The sequence below is a fragment of the Neolamprologus multifasciatus genome, chromosome 6, assembly GCF_963576455.1.
Source record: "Neolamprologus multifasciatus chromosome 6, fNeoMul1.2, whole genome shotgun sequence".
Classification (NCBI taxonomy): domain Eukaryota; kingdom Metazoa; phylum Chordata; class Actinopteri; order Cichliformes; family Cichlidae; genus Neolamprologus; species Neolamprologus multifasciatus.
The window spans coordinates 18063128-18085929 of record NC_140444.1 but is presented as its reverse complement, the minus strand read 5'-3'; the positions used below and the strand labels follow the sequence as shown (position 1 = coordinate 18085929).

The following is a 22802-nucleotide window of genomic DNA, read 5'->3' as shown; positions in this document are numbered from 1 at the left end:
CCGATCTTATCACCAACATGCCCTGGGGCCACCACCCCTGACATTGAACTCAGCAGATTTTTATTAGGCTGTTCTTCAGCACTCAGGGTCTTGCTGCATTCCTCTCCTAAATGTCCCTCTTCCCTCAGGCGATTACCCAGATACCTCATTAGGTTGCTGCCCAAAATGAGGTCCTCACTCTGCCCTGCAATCACCAACATTGGCACAACAACTTTACAGCCATACATCTCCACCATAATGTCACACACACCTGATGGAACGGTCCTCGAACCACCACAGCCAATCAGGACGACATCCGTGGGTTGCAAGGTGGGGGTCTGCAGCACCGCATGATGTAATAGTTGGGGCATCATATTGGTGCTGAGGGTGCAGGCCATAGAGCCACTGTCAAGCATGGCTTTAACAGACACTTTGCCCCCCAGGGTCACATTTTCATAGAACAGCTCATCATGCTGTTTTAGTCTGTGTGTGTTCTGAAGAATGGGTCTCCGGCCTAGCTGGCGCTCCTCACAAACAGTGTGTAATACAGATTCTAAATCATCAAAATCATCATCTTTGGGGGCAATTTCAGGCCTAACACTTGCCCCCTCCACATGTAGGCCATCTAGTTTCCCAGCTGCTGGGTGGCTGATTCAGGCCCCCTGACTCTGACAGACACGGCCCTGGGGCATTGAGCCCGTGTGTGGTCGCCAGCATGGCAGATGAAACACAGCTGATGGGCTCTACAGTGGTGATACGTAGAGTGTTCAGTGTCACCACAAATCATGCAAGGCACAATTTTGTGTGTTTGGTTCCGGGGGACCCTTACATCATCCTTAGCAGGCAGTTTCGCTTGTCGAGGCTGCCCCTCCAGGACTTTCTCTAACAGTGCTATCACATGATCAAGACGATCAGTAGGTGGTTTTGCATGAAGGTCGGTAAGTGATGCTGGGGTAGAGGTTGGTGATGGTGTAACACACTTAATGTTGCCTGTCGCCTGCTGCACATTAGGACTCACCTCCTGTTGCTCAAAACTCAAGGCACTGACTGCACTAAACTGAGGGGTGCACTTCCGGTCCTTGCCATGCTCCAGCAATTTCTCGTGCACATCAGCAACCGTCCACTGCTGCAGGGGCTTGCACTTGAAAATAAGAGACAGTTCTGAGTCTGGGCAGTGACGGATAAACATAGCAGTCAGCTCTTTTGTCAGATATGCAAAGGACTTATTTTGTCTCTTCAGACAGTCTTCTGTCACCTCCATGGCTCTGTTCAACCTGAGCCAGTAATCAAACGGTGTTTCACCTGAGTTGGGTAGTGTTGCATAAAAGTCAGCTAAAGGCATGCTTGAACAGGCAGTGTCACTGAAGTGCTGCTTTAAGATCTCAAAAATGGGCTCTGGGCCCCTCTCAAGACACACAGATGGCTTACTACGTATGCCCACCTTGACTATTTCTCGTGCCCTCCCCAGCAGTTTACTTAGCACATCATCAGCTTGTTCAGCAACAGGTACCCCTCTTCTCTTAAAAAAAGTCATCATCATTTCCTCCCATTCCTGAACACTGCATGTATCACAGCCATCCCCTCTAAAACACACAGGTTCTTTAACATCAGACTTTACAATCACATTCAACAGTGAGGGTTCTGATAACACATTATTGGCAGACCCAAAAACACTGTTTCCCACTCCAGAGCCCAACCGAGATTCAAGACAAGAGGCAATGCTTTCCCCAATAGAAAACCCAATTTGCGTTGCAATCTCTGCATAAAGATTCTCTTTTGTGGGACTGGTTTCTGATCTAGTATTTAGTAGATCATCACAGTTCACATCAATAGGGTTTCCATTTAACTCAGCAAGGACAGGCTTAGGTGTGGATGAAACTGGGGCTGTCAGCAACCTTGATCTGCCTCTGCCAAATGAATGCAGAGGGGAAAAACCAACTGCCCCCCTTCCCCTGCCAAAACTGGGAAAATCTGCCATGGCTCAGCAATGTGTCTCTCCCTTTTTCTTTTTTTTTTATCTCCAAAAAAAAAAAGAAAGCACAGAGCCCCACCCCGATGTCTCTAGAGAACGCAGAAAATGGCGGGACTAAGAAAAGCCGGTCTCCCGCGACTTTTCCACCTTCCAGGAAGTAGACGGCCCCGTTGCGGTCGCAGGATTGCAGGAGCTTGGGTCACGGCACCAGTGTAACCGGTTTCTGCTTCATCCCGCTGCAACAGTTCGGCCCAAACAGACTCCTCGACTCTGCGTTGTGTTGTTTTTTAAAAAGACAAGGAGTCTCTGATCGCTCGTACTGCAGCAATATTACAATTTTTAATATACAATAAAATAACAGCAACAACAAATGATGTACCTGAATGGAAACAACGGTTTTGTATCAGTGCAAATGGCTCGCCACACACCGCTCCGCACAGCACACTCTCGTATGGCTACGGCAGACTGGCCGCGATTACTGCAGCAATATTACAATTTTTAATATACAATAAAATAACAGCAACAACAAATGATGTACCTGAATGGAAACAACGGTTTTGTATCAGTGCAAATGGCTCGCCACACACCGCTCCGCACAGCACACTACGGCAGAACATCCCATTAGCATTCCGCTTTAGCATACAGTTTTACACAGTAATAAACAAATGAAAAGTACAAAAAACTGGTGTTGGACATGTGTCCACTAAGCACTTATTACACTCGGTGCACAACAACTAATCAAACATGTTTTATGTGTCTGTACTACTTAGCTATATCGTGTGCAGAACAATACAATTCACCTCTCGTATGGCTACGGCAGACTGGCAGCGATTATTGCAGCCAGCCTCACCTAACCAGCCACCCCGAGGGGGGGGCGCTGTTTCCCCATTACACTGACATTTGTGGCAAGTGGAATAATACCACATAATCACTGTTACACATGTCCTTTTCTAATTTTGCCTCCAAAACAATTATTAAAAGTATCTAAGTACACTTTTTCTAGTGTTGTATAGATGTGTGCACAGTTTTGAGGACCTTTACTTGAGTATTTTTGCTTATGCTACATCATACTGATTCTTTTTAGTGATGCTGCTTGTTTTATGGGTGCATCATGGGTGCAGATTCCCTGCTTTGTGGAACAACACAGTCAGTCTGTATCTAAAAGGTGATGTTAATTAGTACACTCAAGTACTTTATTACTGCTCACTATGACTCCCATGATAAGCTAGTTTATCACTAAAGGTGAAAACAACAGTAAACAGTTCACCTGTCTCTGAAGAAAGATAACAAAATCGAGCTAACAGCATCCTTAAGGCCCCTCCTTCTTCTTCCCCTCCATCCAGTCGTATTGCTAAGCTAACTGGCCGCTGGGTGTTACTTCATATTTAATGGTCAGATATGAGGGCGGTTTCAATCTTCTCTTTTAGGAAAGTCTCCGAGTTCCACCACTGCTTCCTCTCTCCTGTCGCTCTCTCTAAAACAAAATATTCTTTTCTTTCTCTGAAAAGTCTCAATGAGTTTGGATAAACATGCATCACTGATAGATCTGGGACGCAAGTCATATTTTGAAGTCATGGCGCAATAAGATCCTTATCTGTTTAACACTCCACTGTATTAATCTTACTCTAGGAACTCAAACAAGCAAGCCTGCTGTTATATAAAACCCTGGATCCAGTTGAGACAAATGGAGCACTGATACTAACAAGCAGAACTTTTTAAGGGCTGGTTGGGAAATCATGTTAATCTCTCTGCCTCTTGGATTTCTTGCTCTTCAAACCACACACACACACACTGCAGGTCCAAACTTCCTTTCTTGGTGACATCATTGTGTTGCGGTGCCCCCAGCGGCAGCAGCCCAACGAAGGGCGGAGGTGCTGTGATGTCTGATTTGATTCACCCTGACAACCAAGGACCATTTGGGAACCCTGTAACCACGGCAACTCCCATCACAACATTCAGGGAGGTTGGTCGACAGGGCCAGTCAGGGTTCCTTGCATCCATTTTTAATGGCCAATGTGCTTAGTTGCTCTTCCCGGGCCTGTCTCCCCACGGTCCCATCTCCAAGAAGGAGAGGCAGCCGCACTTGGTGGAAAAAGTCCCCATTACATATTTATTGTCCCCACTCTTAATTATTGAGCCAAAGGATATATAGCCAGGCTCTCTCCCTCTCTCTGTCTCGCTCTCCTGTCTTTCTTTTTAACTCGTAGCGATCAGATCTTCTTTCTCCTGTCTTTTTTTGCTCTCCCATCTCTCCATTTGTCAGACCTCTGTCCTTTCAAACTATGTAACTTCATATCCATATAAAGTAACCACCAATGGAAAATATGAGGTTTTGTGTAAACTGTAGTCTCAGCAGCTTGTGTTGTGGAAAGTTACCCAGCATGTTTGAATTTTCCTGCAGAAAACCAATGGAACTGGCACATGTGACAAGTGTGTGATGTTGCATGTGTCACAGCTCGAAGCAAAGCTATTTCTTATTTCTCATTAAGCAATTTTGCATGTGTACAACTTGGTCTTTCTGCTCTTCTTTACCTTCTTTAAATTGGCAGCAGCATATGCAAGACATAATCAAGATTCTGGCACATGTTTCCTTCCTAATTATAATAGTTATGGTTGATTATAGAGTTGGAAAGAATCCTTCAAGATGCTACCACGTGCTAAAAAAAACACATTTAAAAATCCACGCATGGTGTTCACATCGTTGCTTTTCCCTGCATGTTATTTTGAGTCGTACCTATGTACTCCCACTACTCTGCTGGCCAAAATCAATCTGAGGAAAAAAGCTTTGGTAACCCCATCCTTCTCGTTCAGACATTGTAACATGACATTGGAGAAGATTGATCTAGAAATGTATTTTTGGACTCCCTTTGACCTTGAGGGTAGTTACTCTTTACGACTTTTTAAAATCCCCCTTGTCTCTGTTTCGTTGTTGCTAGGAATATTTGTGTGTCTGTGTTTTTCCAGTAATCAGTAGGTTTCAGCCTTCTTCAAAGTTTTCCCTGAGCTTGTACAGATGAATAGTTGAAAAGGAGAGATTAGGATTTGATTTAATTTGTCCACTTTGCATGAAATCAGCCGGAGGGAACCGTGGAAAAAGCATGACTTTTTACATTCAAATGGAGCTCGCTTTTATCTAGTCAGCAGTCACTCCTCTCATTGACGAAGAAAGTGGTTTTCTCTCACAATAGGAAGGCCATCTCTTGACTTGTGGTGCACCGTGGAATTCGGTGAATGTGTGAAGTAGAGTTTGAGCTGCTGCGTGGTTCCACTGCCGCCCCCTCCTCCTCCTCGTCCTCCTCAGTGTCAAACGAAAACAGGAGGTTCACTCAGTTGTTGAGCACCACTGGACATGTGAGTGGCTGTTTCTGTGAATGGTTGCATGTTTTGAGACCACAGGTACTGTAAGTGCATTCAGTGGACTCTCAGGGGAAGTGAGCAGAATGCAAAAGACTGCGCTGAGTGAGCTCTCATGCTGATGAACCTATTGAGCACCCAGGTTAGATAGTATATAAAAGAAGAGGATTTGGGAGATAGGTTATAGCTGTAGATAAAAGGTCCAGTTACAGAAGGGTTAGCCCGCTTCTGGAGGAAATCCATATTTTATTTGATGTGAGAGCCGTTCAAAGGGCTGTAAATTATTACTGCCATATTCCTGCTTTTAGAGGTCACCCTGGCAGCTAGATAGATATTTGTATGTGTGTTTGTGGATGTGGATGTGTGCCTGTGTTAGCACTCATGTTCCCCCTGATGTGTATCCAGTTCTGCTAGACATGTGTAGCATGTCACAGGGCTGCAGCAGCAGTCACACCATAACCATACTGCGGGCCCATCGATCCATAGATCTATCCTCTCTCCGTCCATCCATATACTAAAACACATTACAGAGATGACTGCCTCTGATGTGACACTTTACCTCCAGCGATAAAGGCTTTCCGCTGTACAGTGAATGCCTCCGGAGGAAGCACACTTGGAAGCACGAGAATACGAAAAATATGACATAACTAGATTTTGAAGTACTGTACACGAGTGCTGTTTTTACTGTTTCTGAGGCTCATTGCAGATTTATCACTGTCCAGTGCACTGCGGCACAATTTTGTTGTTGTTTACCAGACTTGATTGAGAAAATGAGAAGTGGTGTAATTCAGAGATGGTGTGCGCAGGTTCCACTATAACCGAGGTGACGGTGGTGCAGTGTCCTGGTAAGTTGCTACATTGCTGGGACGTTGCCAGTTCTTTCAGTTGACTAATGAGTTAGTTGGCTTGTAGTTTCTGCTCTAATGTGAATTTTAAATCACAAGATTTTTTTCTTTTTTACAGCTCCTGCTGCGCTTTTTAAAAAAAATGACATTTAATGAAAACAGGATACGTGTAAAACATGGCTGAAAATGTTTCCACTGTGTTGCCGCCACTTAAAATAAGGCATCTGAGCTCCAGTTACACGGGCACAGACATAAAATTACCACACCGAAGTAACCGCATTGCTGTACTTTCTCTGTCTCTTTCCAGCTCTTGGTTTGTGTGCCACTGAAATCCCTCTCTTTAACCTTCATGGCCCTCAGCTGGTGCTCATCTCTCATCTTCTTCCCAGTTCCTCCCTCCATCCCTCCCTGCTGCTATCTTTACAGCCCTCTTACTAATGCACCGCTCAATTAGCCTTCGATGAGGCTTCCACTAAAGGCTGGATAAATAGGTAATTACATGTTGTCATCCCCCCACCTCTTGCTAATCCACTCAACTTCACTACACTCCTCTCTGTCTACTTCTCTTTCCCTCTTGCTCTCTCGATATCATGGGTGGCTGCCAGAGATGGTCCAATAGAAACTCAAGAGTGGGTCTGTTAGTCACAGCTGGCTTAACCCGTGAACTGGCCATATTCAGCAGTCTGCTTAGTGCACAGTTTCCCCCCTTTTTTTCCCCTCCCTGTTATTTGGTGAAATGTATAATCATAATGGGAAAACTGGAACCACCCACTGGCTAAATGATGACACTATCTTGCCTGCTAATAGACTATGCAGTCCGGGGTATTTTCGTCTGTCAGAAAGAGGTGACATAAATGGTCAGCAGTGGAGAGCAATAGTTGCAGTTTTTGTGAGACTGACAATCAGAAAAGCACTCGCTTTGGCTCAGCACTCTAACGGCTATTAAAGCAATCAAATCGCCTGCCTGAAGGCAACAGTCCACAGGCAGTCGGTGAAGCTAGTGGGATGTATTATTGTGCCGAGGCCCAAAAAAAATCAGCTTCAGAGCGACTGAAATAAATAATTGCAACCATGTTGTCTTTGAGTTGTCATCTGTTACATCAGTGATAACGGTGTTTACCATAATACATAAATGGCTATTAAACAGAGGTAAACTCGAGGTCTCCACATTATTCAGCAATGTCGCAGCAGTATGGATTTTCATCTTTCAGGTGTTAAGAACAGACTGCTTTCACACAAGGAGCTGGTGAAAAGGGAGAACCAACTCAAAAGCTTTTATTCTAACATCAAGGAAACAGAACTGAGGAGGAAGGAAAAAAGGGTAATGTCTGCAAATTAAAATAAAAATGTGTTCTGAAATGAAATAGAAGCCCGTCTCGCAATCGGAAATAGGTACTCTTTGCCTCTTTGAGTATGAAATTTGCTCTTATTTTTATTCAAGAAAATCCAAAATCCCCTCTCGCCCACCTGATAAGACACTTGATTGACATTGCAGTGCTCCTTAATAGAGGTAAGATGTTGGTGAAACCATCTTACAAAGGCAAAAAAAGAAAATGATAGTTTGCTTGAGAGTTTGGGATTGGATGAAAGTTCGGGGTAGCGAAGGGAGAGAGAAAAGACGAAAAGGGGAGGCAGAGAGAGAAGCAGCCAGGCTGAAGAAAGATATAAAGGGAGGCAGAAAGAAAGGATAAGAGGCATGTCGTGAGGGGAGGAGGACAGAGTGTTTGGTGAACCAGGGGAAGTGATAAGTTGAGTACAGCCAGATAGCCTAAATCCTCATCTCAATCAATCACATTTTCTCTTCCTCCCCTCTCAGTTTGTCTTATTGATTTCTTGTTGCTGCCAGTGTCTTGAAAGCCAGCTCAAATGACTTTTCAGAGTTTTGGGGGGCTCCATTTCCCAGTGAAAACTGGTATTTGGTCATTTGTTCTCATAGCTATATATAGCTATATGTGCAGCAGCTCACTGTTCCACATTGCACTCACATTAAAGTGCTTGACGTGTGTTATGGTGTGAACTGAGGAAATTGGGGCGTCTCTTTTTATCTTTAAGAGCAAGTAAATCATATGTTCTCTTAAACAAATGGAGATGTAAAGCTTGCTTATTTTGAAAATGTGGAGATTAATAACACAAATACATGTGATTTCATCTAAAATCTATTGCTCTTCACTTCTCTGTCATTATACTCGGTGAGGTCAATAAGTCACGCAGCAGTCAAGTTTCAAGTGTATTGTCCAATTTGGATTTACAGGCTTAAAATGTTGGTGCAAGAGGTGCAGCAAGTTCACAAATGTATGTGGTTTTTGATCTGTCATGCATGGCTAATGTGAAAAACATTGAAAAAAGTTGAGGCACAGATGGCCTTAATTTTTTGAGAAAATGTCATCAGTAATGAAAAACAGTAATTGAATATAAGCATTTGAATCTTTGGGATATGCAGCTGATGTATACAGTTTACCTGCGTCTCAGCGCCCACACGATACCACCCTCTGAGTCACTTTTGAAAAGGCCAGCGAGGTGGCTTGGCAGAGCACTTTCTCTGGGTCTCTTGTCTTGTGTTTTTCTCACACTGACAAATAATGACACACGGGCATATGATGTATCTACCTGCATACAGCGGCTGCTCTTGAACGCTCAAAGGTGGGTGAGTTATCCTCTGCAGAGGCAATTAAAATGTGCCAGCGCAACGTTAAGTTTTGTGCCTTTAAAGATCATAATTTCTCTTAAAAAAATGCTGAGGGCTTACTTCTGGAGTCTGTTTGAGTTTGTTTGTGTACACTTGGGAAGATGACGGATAACTGGTAATCAGCATGTGTATGAGTTTATGTGCACGCACATGCTCAGTAGTCATATACATCAAACAAACACTCTCCCTTCAAGCCATATCCAGCTGTGTTTTCTTTGTTGTAGGAGACAGTTTGACAATTTGCTCTTTTTTTCCCCCTTTTTCTTATCTTATACTGCTTGTTATCTATCCGTTATGTCAGTGAGTGCTTTCAGATCGTGTGTTAGTGACAAGGCAGCATCTTCAACTTCGCCGTTAAGCCGTGGTATTTGTTTTAGGAGCTGTTAAATAATCAAACGACATGTTGCCGTCAAAACCACCTACACCGAGATGGAGGAAAAGCTAAGAATTGAAGTCCTTTAGGAATTAAGTTAGTCATCTTGAGAAGAAGAAAAAAAGCCAGTTTTGCCACATGAGTGCTTTCAAGGAACCACCAGGTGTTACCGTGGTTACCAAATGATCTCATACAGGTCATTTGTAAGATGACTTTCTTCATAAAATAACAGCACCAGAGATGAGCTGACAGCTTTCGGAGTTCGTATGAGCTGATCCATAAAACTTACTGCATGTGTGAAAGCGGCCTGAGATAATCAAAATATGGTCTTTGAGAAACTTGAGCTCGTTGCTGAGGAGTGCAACAAAAACCTTGTTGTTGCCACTTAGCTTATCTTGTTTTTTCTCGTGCGGCGCTATGATGCAACAAACACAAATTGTCTCTTCATTGACATTTCTGTCAGTCTGCCACCATTTCAACAGGGCAAATAGAATAAGTTAATTAGTATATCTAATTGCATTTGGTGGCTCAGCTTTTGGAATATCAAATCAAATTAGGATTCTCAGTGTTCTCTTCCATGGCACACGGTTTGCCTTAAGCTATGCTTTTTAGGATCTGTCTTTTGTCTTTGTCTCTATCTTTCTCAACATCCCTTCCAGCTGTACTAGGCTCTCGCTTTGTAGTATCCCCTCCTCTCTCTCATCATCCGCCCACACTTTCTTTTCCTTTTCTTTCCGTTTTTGGATCAGATTTTCACTTTCTTTTAATTTGTTTTTTTTTTCCTTTTGACTTGCACTTCCTCAGCTCTCAACTTTTGATCTCTTAATGAATTGTTTCTGTTATAAATTGACTGTAACAACTTAAAGAATGCAATAGATTAAAATAAATACTATAAATAGCACTTAAATGAATTTAACCTTGTTTTTTCTATGTTTTCTTGATTATTATTATTATTATTATTATTATTATTGAAACAAGGCTCCGGACATATTTTCTAATCAAATTTTCTACGTCCGTCTGTCTGTCCCAGACGTAGAAGCATAAGCCGTTCTCCCACTCTTCAGTTAGTCTTTGTTCTGTCAGAAGCTATTCCAGCGATAAGTGTAACAGATAGCTGCAGGCCCAGGCAGACAGACAGTGTATAATTGAGTGATAGGGACTAATGTAAGTGAATGGCTTAGGGCCGACTGTGATCTACAGCAGCAGCAGAAGCTCGGGCATAGAGGGAGGCTTTCTGTTAGGCCGTCAGTAATACTAGCAACAACAGCCAGCAGATGACAATCTGGTGACTACCTGGCTGTGTGTTTGTGTGATTGTCCGTTTGTGTGTGTGTGTGTGTGTGTAAGTTTGTATTTTGGGCTCAGGTTATCTTCTTTTTGTCTTTTTTTCATTACAGGTTTACCGCTCCTCTTTTATTTCTCCTTTCTCCACACACCTTTTCTCATATCTTTTTATTTATCACTACCTCCATCACTGCCACCCCCTAAACCACCCCGAGTTAGCTCTTTAATTAACGTGACACGCTGTGAAGTGAGTTACTAAATAATGCAGGCTTTTCCAGTGACAGTGAATAAGCTGCAGTGATTAGTGGGCATAGACAGCACACACACACACACACACACACACATAAAAAAAAAAAGATCCATTCTTACCCATATTGAATTTTCTGCAAATTAGACTTAATTACACAAATGTGCATATGAATGCTCTGTTATGAGTTATGAGTATGCATTTAGAATGACAATGGCAGTCACTCTGTAGTTAGTACAATAAGTAGAGTTTGTGTAATTGAGAGGAGTTTTTACAGCCAATAACAAAATAACTTGTGAATTAGTTAGTAAGAACACACACAAAAAAACGTGTTTTTCTTTTGGGTAGATCCTCAAGAAACACAATAAGTATTGTGCCTGGCCATACTGTACTAGAGTAGTGTAAATCAGTGCAGGACTTAATTTGTGCAGGGAGAGATCTAGGTTATCCCAAAGCAATTGTTCCAAACCAAACCAAGTGGAAAATCCAGCGAGGGTTTTAGTTGTTTGCTGCCTTAGCTGCAGGGATGCAAAGAGCTCTGGGTTCCAGTGTTCTTCCACCCCACCCCCCTTGTCTTTTTTTAATCAGATGGCTTGTTCATGAGTGGAGGGGATTAAGACTGCTGCCGCCGCTGATGAATCTGTCCAGTTTTGGAAGGCACACAAACACATGCACATACCCTCTCAGTGACACAGCTGCAGACACGCACAGATGCATATGTAGATGCACACACAGAAACAGTTCAGTTACAGGTACTTGCAGTCAGAGTTAGCGCACACAGGAATTCACGTAAAGCAGCATGAGCGTGAACCCGCGCATATGCTCGCATGTACGTTACAGCACAGGCCCAGACGCATCCCTCTCCTGCCTCTGCTCACTTTCAGTGTCTCTCACTCAACACTGTCAGCTTCTGGACAGCAGCAGTGATCTGCCATGTCTCATTGTGTCATGTGATTTGAGCTGTGAGATTTCTGACACACAGACTGACGCCTGTCTCTTCTAATGCCAAACACTCACACCAGGCACTGCAGATGGCACAAAGACAGACAGACAGACAGTTAGAGGGACAGAGAGTTAGGAATAATACAAAAAAAATCAACCGATGGAAAGGAGAAAGAATGATGCAATGGAGAGAGTAACAACAAATGACAGGAAAAGGGAAGGAACGTAAGTTAAAGAGGAAGGATATGAGGAAGTGACGAGGGAACGTTTTGGAGAGTAAAGACTTTAAAAGCAGGAAGGACCTGACAGAGTGTAAGGAAGGAAGGAGGCTTAAGATGAAGGGATAGAGACATTGAGCTGTATGTTGATCCAACACTGTGTGCAACATAGCCAGCAGATAACACTAGTCAGTCTCCTCCCACTTTAATCTGCCCATCATCCATCAATCCCTTGCTCTAGCCTTCCACCCCTCCATCTTAAAGCCAGTCATTCCTTTTTTATCAATTTGAAATCATGACGATATGACGCACATTTGGAAGAAATCCATTACTGAAGTACTTTGTAGTACTTAAAAGCTTTGTAGATTATATAATGGGCAAAAAAATAAAGCAGAAAAACTCAGACCATTGCTTGCTTGGGAGATTTTAAAAAAGAAAAAAAGAAAAGCATAACTGAACTTCAGAAGTTGCTGATTTTTTTTTAATGCCAAATGTTTGCCATAAGTTGAAATTCATCAGCTACTTAGTCAACTCTCTCTCTCTCTCTCAAACACACACACAAGTGCACACACATCAAAACACACCTCTGGCAATGAGTGTATGGTCTTAATGAAGCGAGAAGGGGAGAGGCAGCTGCATAACTGGAGTGTGAGGCCCAGAGGGAACTCACACACTTCAAGTCTGTGTGTGCCCGTGTGTGTGTGTGTCTGTGTGTAGCCACAGTTGATATAATGTCTGAAATTCTCTAAAAATTGGACTAATAACTGTGTTTCCTTTTCTTTCTTTCTCTGACTCCCTGATTCCCTACCCAGGTTGTGAGAGCCTGTTTCTATTGTCCTGTTGTACAGTGAGGCAGTGAGCTCACGGCTGATACAGCATGCATGTGTCGACATATCCAATGATGCACTCCTGTCCAGGCCTGCTCCTCTTCAGCTTCCTCTTCCTCGCTGATGCTGACAGTGAGTGCTTTCACACTCTGCACTAGTGCAGACACAGCCACACACACACACACACACACACACACACACACACACACACACACACACGCACGTATATAATATTGTGCAGAGGTTTGTGACCATTATATGTTTGGATTTGTGTACATTGAGGAGTCTGAATTTAATTTGGTTTATTCTGATGAAATCAAACCAAACAAACAGCCAGAGTCATGAAAGCAGAACAAACAGATCTGCAGTAGATGCCATGGACTCAACAGAGCCCTGATCTCATTAACATTTAGCTACTCTGAGATTACTTGAAGTTCTTCAACATGCACATGACAACAAACCTCCAAAGTATGTAAAGTGTAAAAAATATAATAAAATGCTTTTTTATAAACTGTTGCTGTAATTTATTGTACATTGTGATTCATTGCTTCATTGCTAAAGCTAATTGTATATATTATATGTTATATATAGCTGTTTGTGTTTCATAGACCACTATTCCAGATATCACATCCCTACTATATGTGTGTGTGTTTGTGTGTGTTTGTGTGAGTTTGTGTGTACATCTGTGCATGAGTGTATGTTTGGTAGCAGGTTTGATACAAGGCCAGATGTTTTTGTCCATCCCAGTATTACTTGGCATGGATAGACAGACCACATATGGCAAATCAGATAATTTCCCTACTGCTTGTGTAATTGTGATTATACCATGTGCGTGTGTGTGTGTGTGTGTGTTTGTGTGTATCCATGTGTGATCCCTGTGGCTCATCACATCATCCAATCCTCATCCGATATATTTGTCAAGGAAATGTACATGCACATTAGCATACTGGGTATAGTCACATCCTGGCCAAAACTATAGCTGCAATTACTGCAAATCGTTACTTTTATTGTTACTGAACAAAAAAGAATTTATTCATTTATTTATTTTATTTATACCACAGGCTAAATTAAAACTGAAAGACAATTAGTTTATTAATAGTCCGTTTTGGAATTTTTAAATTTTGATATTTTTTTTAATTTGTGCTTTTAAATATGATTAAAAGATAGTTGGTGATTCATTTTCTTAAGCATAAGCTAGTTTACCAATAGTTTAAGCTAAGCTTGTTTAACTGAATTAATTTACAAGATCAAATCTGTACAAAAATCTGTATTGAGACACATTTTTGATCTTATGAAGATGTCAATGCATGTTAAGTGTAAAATATCTACATTATTAATTAAGTGTAAAGAATTAAAATCTTTACCAGGTGTTTCTTGTCTCCAGTAATTATTCGCAAAATTTTTGGTATTTTAAATCAGCATTTTCATCTGCATTTATGAAACTGTGGAAACAAAAAAGCTACATTTCAGTGTTGTAAATTTTTTCATTATCAACAAAACGGAATATTTGTGATATGGAGGAAGGTCAGTTCTATCTGTTTGTGCCAATGAAAGAAATTTAAAGCAGCTTTCTCTGATAATAAATAAAAAAATATCGCAGGCTAATAACAAAAGCTTAAAAAGGCCAGTTTCAGTTAAATTTGGAATTTAATCCAGCCGCATATCCACACACGGTTGAATTCTCCATTTTTCTTCTCTTTTTTATTGGATTTGGAAACTAAAAGAGCCGTTAATATGTATACTTCGATGCTAAACACAGCTATTGAGGTTCTACCAAATTAAGTTGCAAACACACAAGGTAATAGATTAGATTATGACACAATTTTTAGGTGACAAATTTTTGTTTTCTCTGTTTTCATTTATTGGTGTTTAGGCTACACTTTAATAATTAAATTTAATAACTGGAGACTGTATAGATTGACAGACCGCTGGGAGCTGTTGAGAGAGACAAACGTGGCTCTGGAGATTTTGGAAACCAAAAACGTTGTGTTAAGTTGATGTGCTTGGAAACATATCCAGACTTTTTGAGAGAGAGACATGGCCAGGTCTGACTATTCAGGTTGACAATTAGCAATGAGAATCTTATAGCAGAGATGATGAAATGCTCCGGTCTGAGTTGAGACTAAGCATAAAAGACATTAAGGCATAAGAGGAATGTGGGAGTACTAAAAGACTTGATACTCAGAAAGGGAATAATGTAAGAGGAAAAGGCTGCTAGTCAAGCTTTATGAGTCTTTTAAACATCCAGGAGTTATACTTTTTCAGTCAAAATGGTATCTAGTGGAAATTTCATTGCGTGTATTTGTTTTGAAATGCTTGTTGCATAAGTATATAATACATGAAGCATGCGTAGCTGTTTGTTGGAAGGAGAATGGAGTGTGTTTCCAAGCAAGGTTGTGGTTATAGAATAGAGCACATTTTTCATCATCACCTTCTAAAGCAGGCATACATATGCACAAAGCTGCTGTAATGACACACAAGTGCAGGCTTCAGTCAGCCATTTCCATCCTGCAATGTTTTAAAAGTACACAGTCACCCAGAGCACAGTTATAGCACACACACGCACACATATCCGCAAACCACTCTTGTTTTCCTTTCAGCCTCCTGCCCTCTTGTCCCACGTGTAAGTTCCAGGGTCGGCCAGTTAAGGCCCAGTCATCCATCAAAACAATGATGCTCCCACAGTTCCTCTATGAGAGTTCGGGGAGCAGCACAGATGCGACAAGGGGGGAAAGGATTCATACTTTGCCTTCTCTGTCTATGTTTTTCTTTTCTCCTGCCCTCATCTCATTCGTTGTGACTTTCGCCATTGCTCTTTTCGCGCTCGCTCTCTGCCTCCTCTCAGCACATCCATGTAATCTGGTGAGAAAGAAGGGACAGAGGGCTTGAAAGGGGGCGGTGGGATGTTTCTTCCCCTTTTTATCTCATTGTGTATGACATTCAGAGCTTCTTTTAATATCAACAGTAGGGACTCTGAGATTTGAATACTGAGGATTCAAACAGGGGTGCTGGGACACACTGACATCTTTGGTCTTCAAAATGTGGCGACATGTTTTGAAATGTTAAATTCCTTCTAAAAATTGCTTTCAGTTGTGCTTATCTCTCCTTAAACTTAATGCAAAAGGAATGAAACACATTTGAAAGATAATAGGGTTTTCTAGAGAAAGAGGCCACATTTGATTTTTTTATGTATATGTGGCATAAAATGTTACTAAAAATCCCGACGACATCGACAGCCTTGCTCGACACCCAAGTTACTCGTATAGTTACACTAGAGTATTATGACGCAATCAAATGGAACAGTATCCCATGTGCATAGCTGGAAACCTTGCATGACTTCACCATATGTGCATTCTGCACACAAGCGCTGGTACAACTGTGCAAGCAGAGCACTGAGCTTGCATATGTGATTTCACGTTTTTATTTTTTTAATTCACCCTCTTTTACTCTCCACCTCTCCCCCCCACACACTTTTCTTTCTCGGTGTTTCTGTGCGCGTGCATGTATATGACATCTATCTGGTGGATTAAGAGTAATGCCCTGATCCTGTCACAATCTAGGCCACTGCCACACGTACGCATCGAGATACGAGAAACTCCATCTCTCTGCGTATCATTCAGGGTGAGCGGGAACAAAACAACAACAGGGTTTCTTTCTGCTGGCCTGCATTTGCCCCCAAAAATCACCGGGTTGCCATGCTTCCCCATGTGGCTTGGATGTATCAGTGAAAACTCCAGCCCGCACTATGTGAAACACAACACAAAGAAACAGCTCATGTTTCAGAGGCTTACAGTAGGGATGGCATTATCGAGTCGCAGCCATGTGCTTTCGTAGGGGGACTGTACATTTTGAAACCAAGCAAGAGTTTTTTAACATTTTGCCTGAGGAAGATTTCAGTAATGTGAAACTCTCCTTCAGCTTCGTCACTTCATTAATGTGTTGTGAAAACTGGGCAGCTCCGATTTATCTATTCTGAAAGGTTTTTGTATAAAGGGAAAAAAACACAGGAGATTCAATAAACTCCTAAGTCTTTTTGTTCTTGTTGTTTTTTACTAGAAAAAATAATCTTTTCATTCATATTAGACAAGCGCACAACACTAGAAACAAAGAACTTGCTCATGTGGTGACCGATTGACCCGTCACCCTCTGAACACATTGCCATTGCCAGCATTTACTTGGCCTTTTGGACGAGCTTAATGTGAGAGATGGTTGGCTCAGAATGCTACAGTGACAGTGGAGCTAGCTTTTCACACTTTCACACACACACACGCACACATAAAGAAAATAAGTAAATGTAGCTTTTCCTATCCGTTTTGACATTTCATCCACAGACATTTTATTTTAGGTCACTATGAAAGGAGATTTTGAAAAGCCAGAGTGAAGATTTTGTTTTCCAACATCAAATGTTTGTGCCTTTATCTCCTTTTTTATTGGCAGACTGCGTGTTCAGTATTTTTTCAGGCTCCTGAATCACTGACATTTCAACACAGTTGAGGTTATTTTGCCACCTGTTGCTTTGGCATGCACTTGATGACAACTGACATCGTTTTTTGCATTTTCATTTTCATGGAAATGGTCAGAGATATTTTAGAAAACTAAAGTGGAAAATTCCAATACGTGTGGATGCAGCCATAGTCAGGATTCATTGGATCAGGGTGAAGAAACAGGGTCAGAGAGGTCAGGTTAGCCTAAAGGTCGGGGTCAGCAGGTTGAGCCCAAAGAATTTGTTAAGTGCGTGAAAGATATACAAGCAATTTACTTTAAGGGATCGTGTTTCTTTTGTGATTTGTATCGCTTTGCTCACTGAAAGAGGAGAGTAAAGCCCCAAACCTGGTTGACATGACTGGTTATAACGTCCATTAAAAATGTCACAGTGTCAGCACCTGCCCAACGCAGTTTGGGCCATGATGCAGACAGTTGCTGAATTCCTCTGTAGGCTCAGATTTTCAAATGACTGGCGCACTAGTGATCAATAACAGTGTCCAACTGTTCAAAGTATAGCCCCAAACTTTATGTATGTATTTAAACGTTGTACCTATTTAGGTATGTAGCTGACATATGAATGAGTGATGTCATTCATTATTGGGTGAGGTCCAAGAAATTAAGTTGGTATGATCACGCTTGTGAAACTCTCTGTAGTTTGTTATTAACATACAGTTTTTGTGTGAATTCATTGCCATCAATGACACTTTTTTGTACTGTATACAAAGATTTTTGTAGAAATAAATATAACAGCTCCCTATTCAGTATTAAGCAAGATCCAGCAGTTGTTTTGTATAAACTGAACAGGCCTAACACATAATATATCTTTTTAATTGTATCTTCGTTGTGAGTAACCTTTCTCTGCACAATCACAATGGTTTAGTTTTACATTTGAGCTTTTGTAAAAATTTTAAAAAAAGATCTTTCATTGCTTTTGAGTCGACACTGTTGGTCTCCACATGAAATCAAAAAAGTACATGCCCCTCCAGTCCTCCGCTCTACTTCAGAGCTATCAAAGGAAGCAAAATGTAAAACAGGTTATTTAATGGATAAAGTCTTTGCTTTAGAACTGACTTCAATTCTTTACTAATACCTACATTTATATATAATACATTTTTTAAAGATGAAAATTAGTATAGACCAATAGGCAATCTGTTTACATTAGGTCCTCTGCTCCTGCATCTTAAAAATGAAAAAGGCAATATAAACAATTTTTTAGGCAAGTAAAGGATTTATGAATTTATGGACACATGGAGAGTAGAAGGGTTAACAGTTTTCAGAAATCTGCTCCGATAGTGGAGAAAAGGATTGGTTATAAGAAATGTGTGCAGCTCATTATTAAATGAAAATGCCATCCATCAACTTAAGTAATTTTAGTCATTATCCAAATAATTCATGGTATGTTTTCTGAAATAATTCATTGTATTGTATTAAAATTCATTTTCAGTGATGATGTGTCACCTCATGCTCATCTGCTCATTTTAAATCTTTGATCTGTGCAGCAGAAGGTGACAGAAATGGGCCACATCACAAACAATTTCCAAAGTCATTAACACACGAAACTAAAATGCCAATCAAAGTTGTGTTACTTTATTTTAACTAGTTCACGCTAGGATTAAGGGACTTACTATGAACTTTCTGGGAAATTAGCCTGTTAAATTATTGTTAAATTGACTATTTGTGATCCCTCAATTTGTTCTTTATTGTTACTAATGTCCAACCATGAGTAAGGTGATAGGCTGAGAGCAGGACAGTCCATGTGAAACTGAAGAAATATGAAGCTTCTCAGTTTTGTGCTATCACAGGCACTGTAGCTATTAGCAGCTAGCATAGCTGTGCGCTCATCTGTGAGTAACAGAATCTGACTACCTTGTCTTAGAATTAGCTTAGCAGGTGCACTCATCTGTGTTGAGGCCTGGATAATGTTAGCTTTGCTGTAACGTAACTGACCAGTGGTCTGTAACTAATGCAGTGCGACCAGCACTGAAAAAACCCTCTGTTCCTCTTTATGGGAAGCCAGCTCTGACCCAGTAAAGTAGTATACCCAGTGGGAAGCCCATGTGCTTCTAATGACCTGTGTATAAAAAGAGATCCTGTTTGATTAATTCCTCCCCTTGTGTTTCTAACAAATTAACCCTGATTAACTCGGCACTAGCCAAACCCTGCGGCAGCTTGGGTGGGTAAGTGTCATGCTAATTGGATGTGCGTTAACTATCAGCAATAAAAATGCATTTTGTTTTCCCTGCATTAGTGTAAAAATCACAATGTTTCATTAATGCTTGTTAACATCAGCTGGCAGTGGCTCAGAAACTCCTAATCTGTGTCAAATAAGTCAAATAATAAATTCCCCCAAAAAACTGCAGGGCTTTGAGTTTAAAGAAAGATGTAATACTTTGTTTTGGCTTGGTTCAAATAGACACTTAAACTTTGTGCAACCTGAATAACATCATATTTTAATGTAAAATTGTTCCAAATGTTACGGCACTTTATTGTGTAAAATTTAATTTTGCTAAGTTGAAATTGCTCATTTTGCCAAATAATTTCCAATTAATGTTTCTGTGTTCTGCAGAAGGATGATAGCTCTGTGTTTCTGTGTTTATTGGCCCAAGCAATCCAATTTCATTACCAGGACGAAAGCGAGCAGCTGATAATTTGCTCTTAATGTGTCCGTTTGATGTTAATGTGTTTTAAGTTATGGTTCTGGCCAGCTGCCCACCCATTCTCGCCTGACTATCATGGCCCTGGCTCAGTCTTCTATATTGGCCTCGTTCCTCAACTTGTCTGACAAGCCTGATTCAGTCCTCTTTTGGGTACTGATCAGCCAGCCACATTTAGATCTTTTCTCTCTATCCCTAACATACTAATGAATCTCAGGTGCAGCACAGATGCTTGGTAAGATCTAGTCAGCGTTTTTAGACATGATCAAAACTTCCAACACAAGTACTCACATAACCTGTTCATACGCATGATTACGCGTCCACACCCAGGATTATCTATGAGTACGCGGATGAAGATGCCCCTGATTTTGATGTGATCATAAAGGTTAAAAACAATTTGATCCTCATTTCCAAACATTAGCCAGCACATAGGAAAAGCTGACCTCAGTGTCTGCTCCTTTTAGCTGAAACCTTAGTCTTTCACTAATGAAAACTCAGCTTACTCCCGCTATATTTTATATTGTTTATATTAGTTTTTCTTTTCCAATTGATATCTGCAGTATCAGGCAGAATAGTCCCATTTCGTGTTGCTCAATCCATTGCTTTTTGTTGATTCCGGATCCGCCTGTCTGCTTTACGGCTTTTTCGTATTGGATCAGCTAAGTGATTGCGGGCACACAAGATGAGACATGAGGGCACATAATTTGCAGCATTTTAAAAGATGTGTAGGAATGAGTTCAGAGCCCTTAGCCTGTCCAAAATATATTGCTATTTAAGGGTTACTTTTAGTAGAAAATGTAATCAAATGAATGAAAAAGTCGTCCTAGGTTTCTGTAATCAAATGCATGAGTCTTGAGAATAAAATATACATTTCAGTTGTTGTTCATTACTCGGCACATATTCATGAATTTCTCTGCGCAATAAAAGTAGACTTTTATTTATCAAACCTTTAAAGTTCCACTACTTTCCATCTGTTTTCCCTACCAAACATCAGCTCTCCATTCTTATATCTAATCACATTCCCAATCCTAGTACACTATATCCGTAAACCATGCTCCCTGAAGGTTTGTTCTAGCATCTGTTCTTACAAACCCGATCTCTCTCTCTCTCCCTCCCTCTAGGTTAAGACAGCATCTGCCAGCTATAATATGCCCCCATAGTCTCCTACACTATGCCATTAGCTTCCTTTAGTCTGGCTATTTGTCTTTTCAAAGTGCTTCTTCACTGAGCCCCCATCACCCCATTGCGGTTAATTCCAAAACGGCATAATATTTGTCACCATTTACAAAATTAAAACTAAAAATTGGACGGAAAAGACAATGTCTAAATGTGAAAGCATGTGTGAAGAAGTCAAAAATATTCAGGTTATAGATCTTCAGTGCTACTTGGTGGTAACCAAATTCTTATGTTTCTTTTATTTGTTATTACAAGGAAGATCTGAAGATTATCTTTTTGTTTACCGTAGATCTTTAGCCATGACTCAGAAGTGGTGCAGGGACAGGAGCTGACCGAATAATTTCTGCAATCTGTTGTGTAGATTAGGTCCCACTATATGGATTGCTATGTAGGCCACCCTTCTTCCACCCCCCCCACCCCCACCCCCACCCCCACACACACACACCAGAGTGGAAAGATTGGCACTGTCTAATTCCCTCTAAATCTCTCTCTGTGGACCACTTAGTAGTTTTCCTTCACTTCCATCTTGGATCACATTGAAGGATGGTGTGAGGAAATGTGGTCACATATGGTAACATTCATGAGCACCTTCTCACTGTAATTGTTCTTCATTTTTCCGAGTCCATCTACATCAGCAAAACAACAAACCTGTACATATTCTGTCCCTCCTGAAAACATGTACAAATATTTAAGTTTCCTTTTGAGTTTCAGCTTCTCTCCTTTGACCCAGATGTCAATGCTTAATCCCACCAAGTGGCACAGTCACAAAAAAAACCCTGATGATCAAGGCAAAAGACAGACCAGTTAGGACACCCAGAGGAAGGAAACCAGAGGAGGAAAACAGTGAAGATGAATTCAGAGAAAATACAGTGAAGTAACTGAAAGGGAAATCAAAGAAAAGAGAATAAGGATGAGAGCCAATAAAGAGAGGGGAGGAGAGAAGAGATGGGGAATTGCGAGGAGAGAGTTGGGAGAAGTGTGGAGCATACGGTTGGAACCCCACCTCCCTTCATAAAGTCAGTCAATGTGACAGGAAGACTTATGTAACACCCCAGAGATGGAGGGAGGAGATGGGGAAAGAGTAACAAGGAAGAGGATGAAAGATGGAGGAAGGAGAGCAGCTGTGAAGCGGGAGAAAGAAAGGATTCAGTGGTTAAAAAAGCTGGGATGAGGTAGAGAGATAGAGAGGCAAAGCATAACGTAAGACAATTAAACGAGATATATGAAGAGAATGATCAGGGTTAGGGTGGGTAAAAAGAAGAGGGGGATAGATAAAAAAAAAAAAAGCAATTGGAAAGATCTACCGTTAGTATGGCCCTGCTGGCTTTACACTTTTCATTTGTTTTGTGGGGGAGAGATTAGCAAGAGGATTAAGAGAGAGATTCTCCTGCTCTTCATTCTTTCTCTTTCTCTCAGAGACACACCCATCTACTCGCTCATGCATCACACACACACACACGCATTATAATGACACACGCAAAAAATGTTGCACATACTTTACATGTTATAGCTGCAGGCAGGTCATTATTTCTGTTCTCTGTTAATCTGCAGACTGCTTTTCTGCTTGACGGATTTGTCAACTAAGATACTAAGATACTTTTTTTTTGCTTATATTTTTGTTTTACATGCATGTTTACCAGGAGGATCTGCAAGTTTTCTTATTTTAAAAGCTTGGCCTGATGAAGGTATTTCTTGCCTCGCAGCTGACTGAAATAAATACTCGACTAATAGGTTGTCAATTTTTTTTTGGCAGTCACAGCG

At 41.1% G+C, this 22802-nt stretch overlaps 1 protein-coding gene across 26 annotated transcripts in view; it reads left to right on the top strand.

The window, feature by feature from the left end:
• ptprdb (protein tyrosine phosphatase receptor type Db) overlaps window positions 1-22802 on the top strand; it is a 176012-nt gene that overhangs the window by 88246 nt on the left and 64964 nt on the right. For all 26 annotated transcript variants that reach the window (XM_085163726.1, XM_085163724.1, XM_085163721.1 and 23 more), the window contains one exon: window positions 12712-12858. In XM_085163726.1, the coding sequence (XP_085019852.1) occupies window positions 12777-12858 (82 nt within the window). In that variant the 5' untranslated portion in view covers window positions 12712-12776. The remainder of the gene's footprint in view (window positions 1-12711; window positions 12859-22802) is intronic.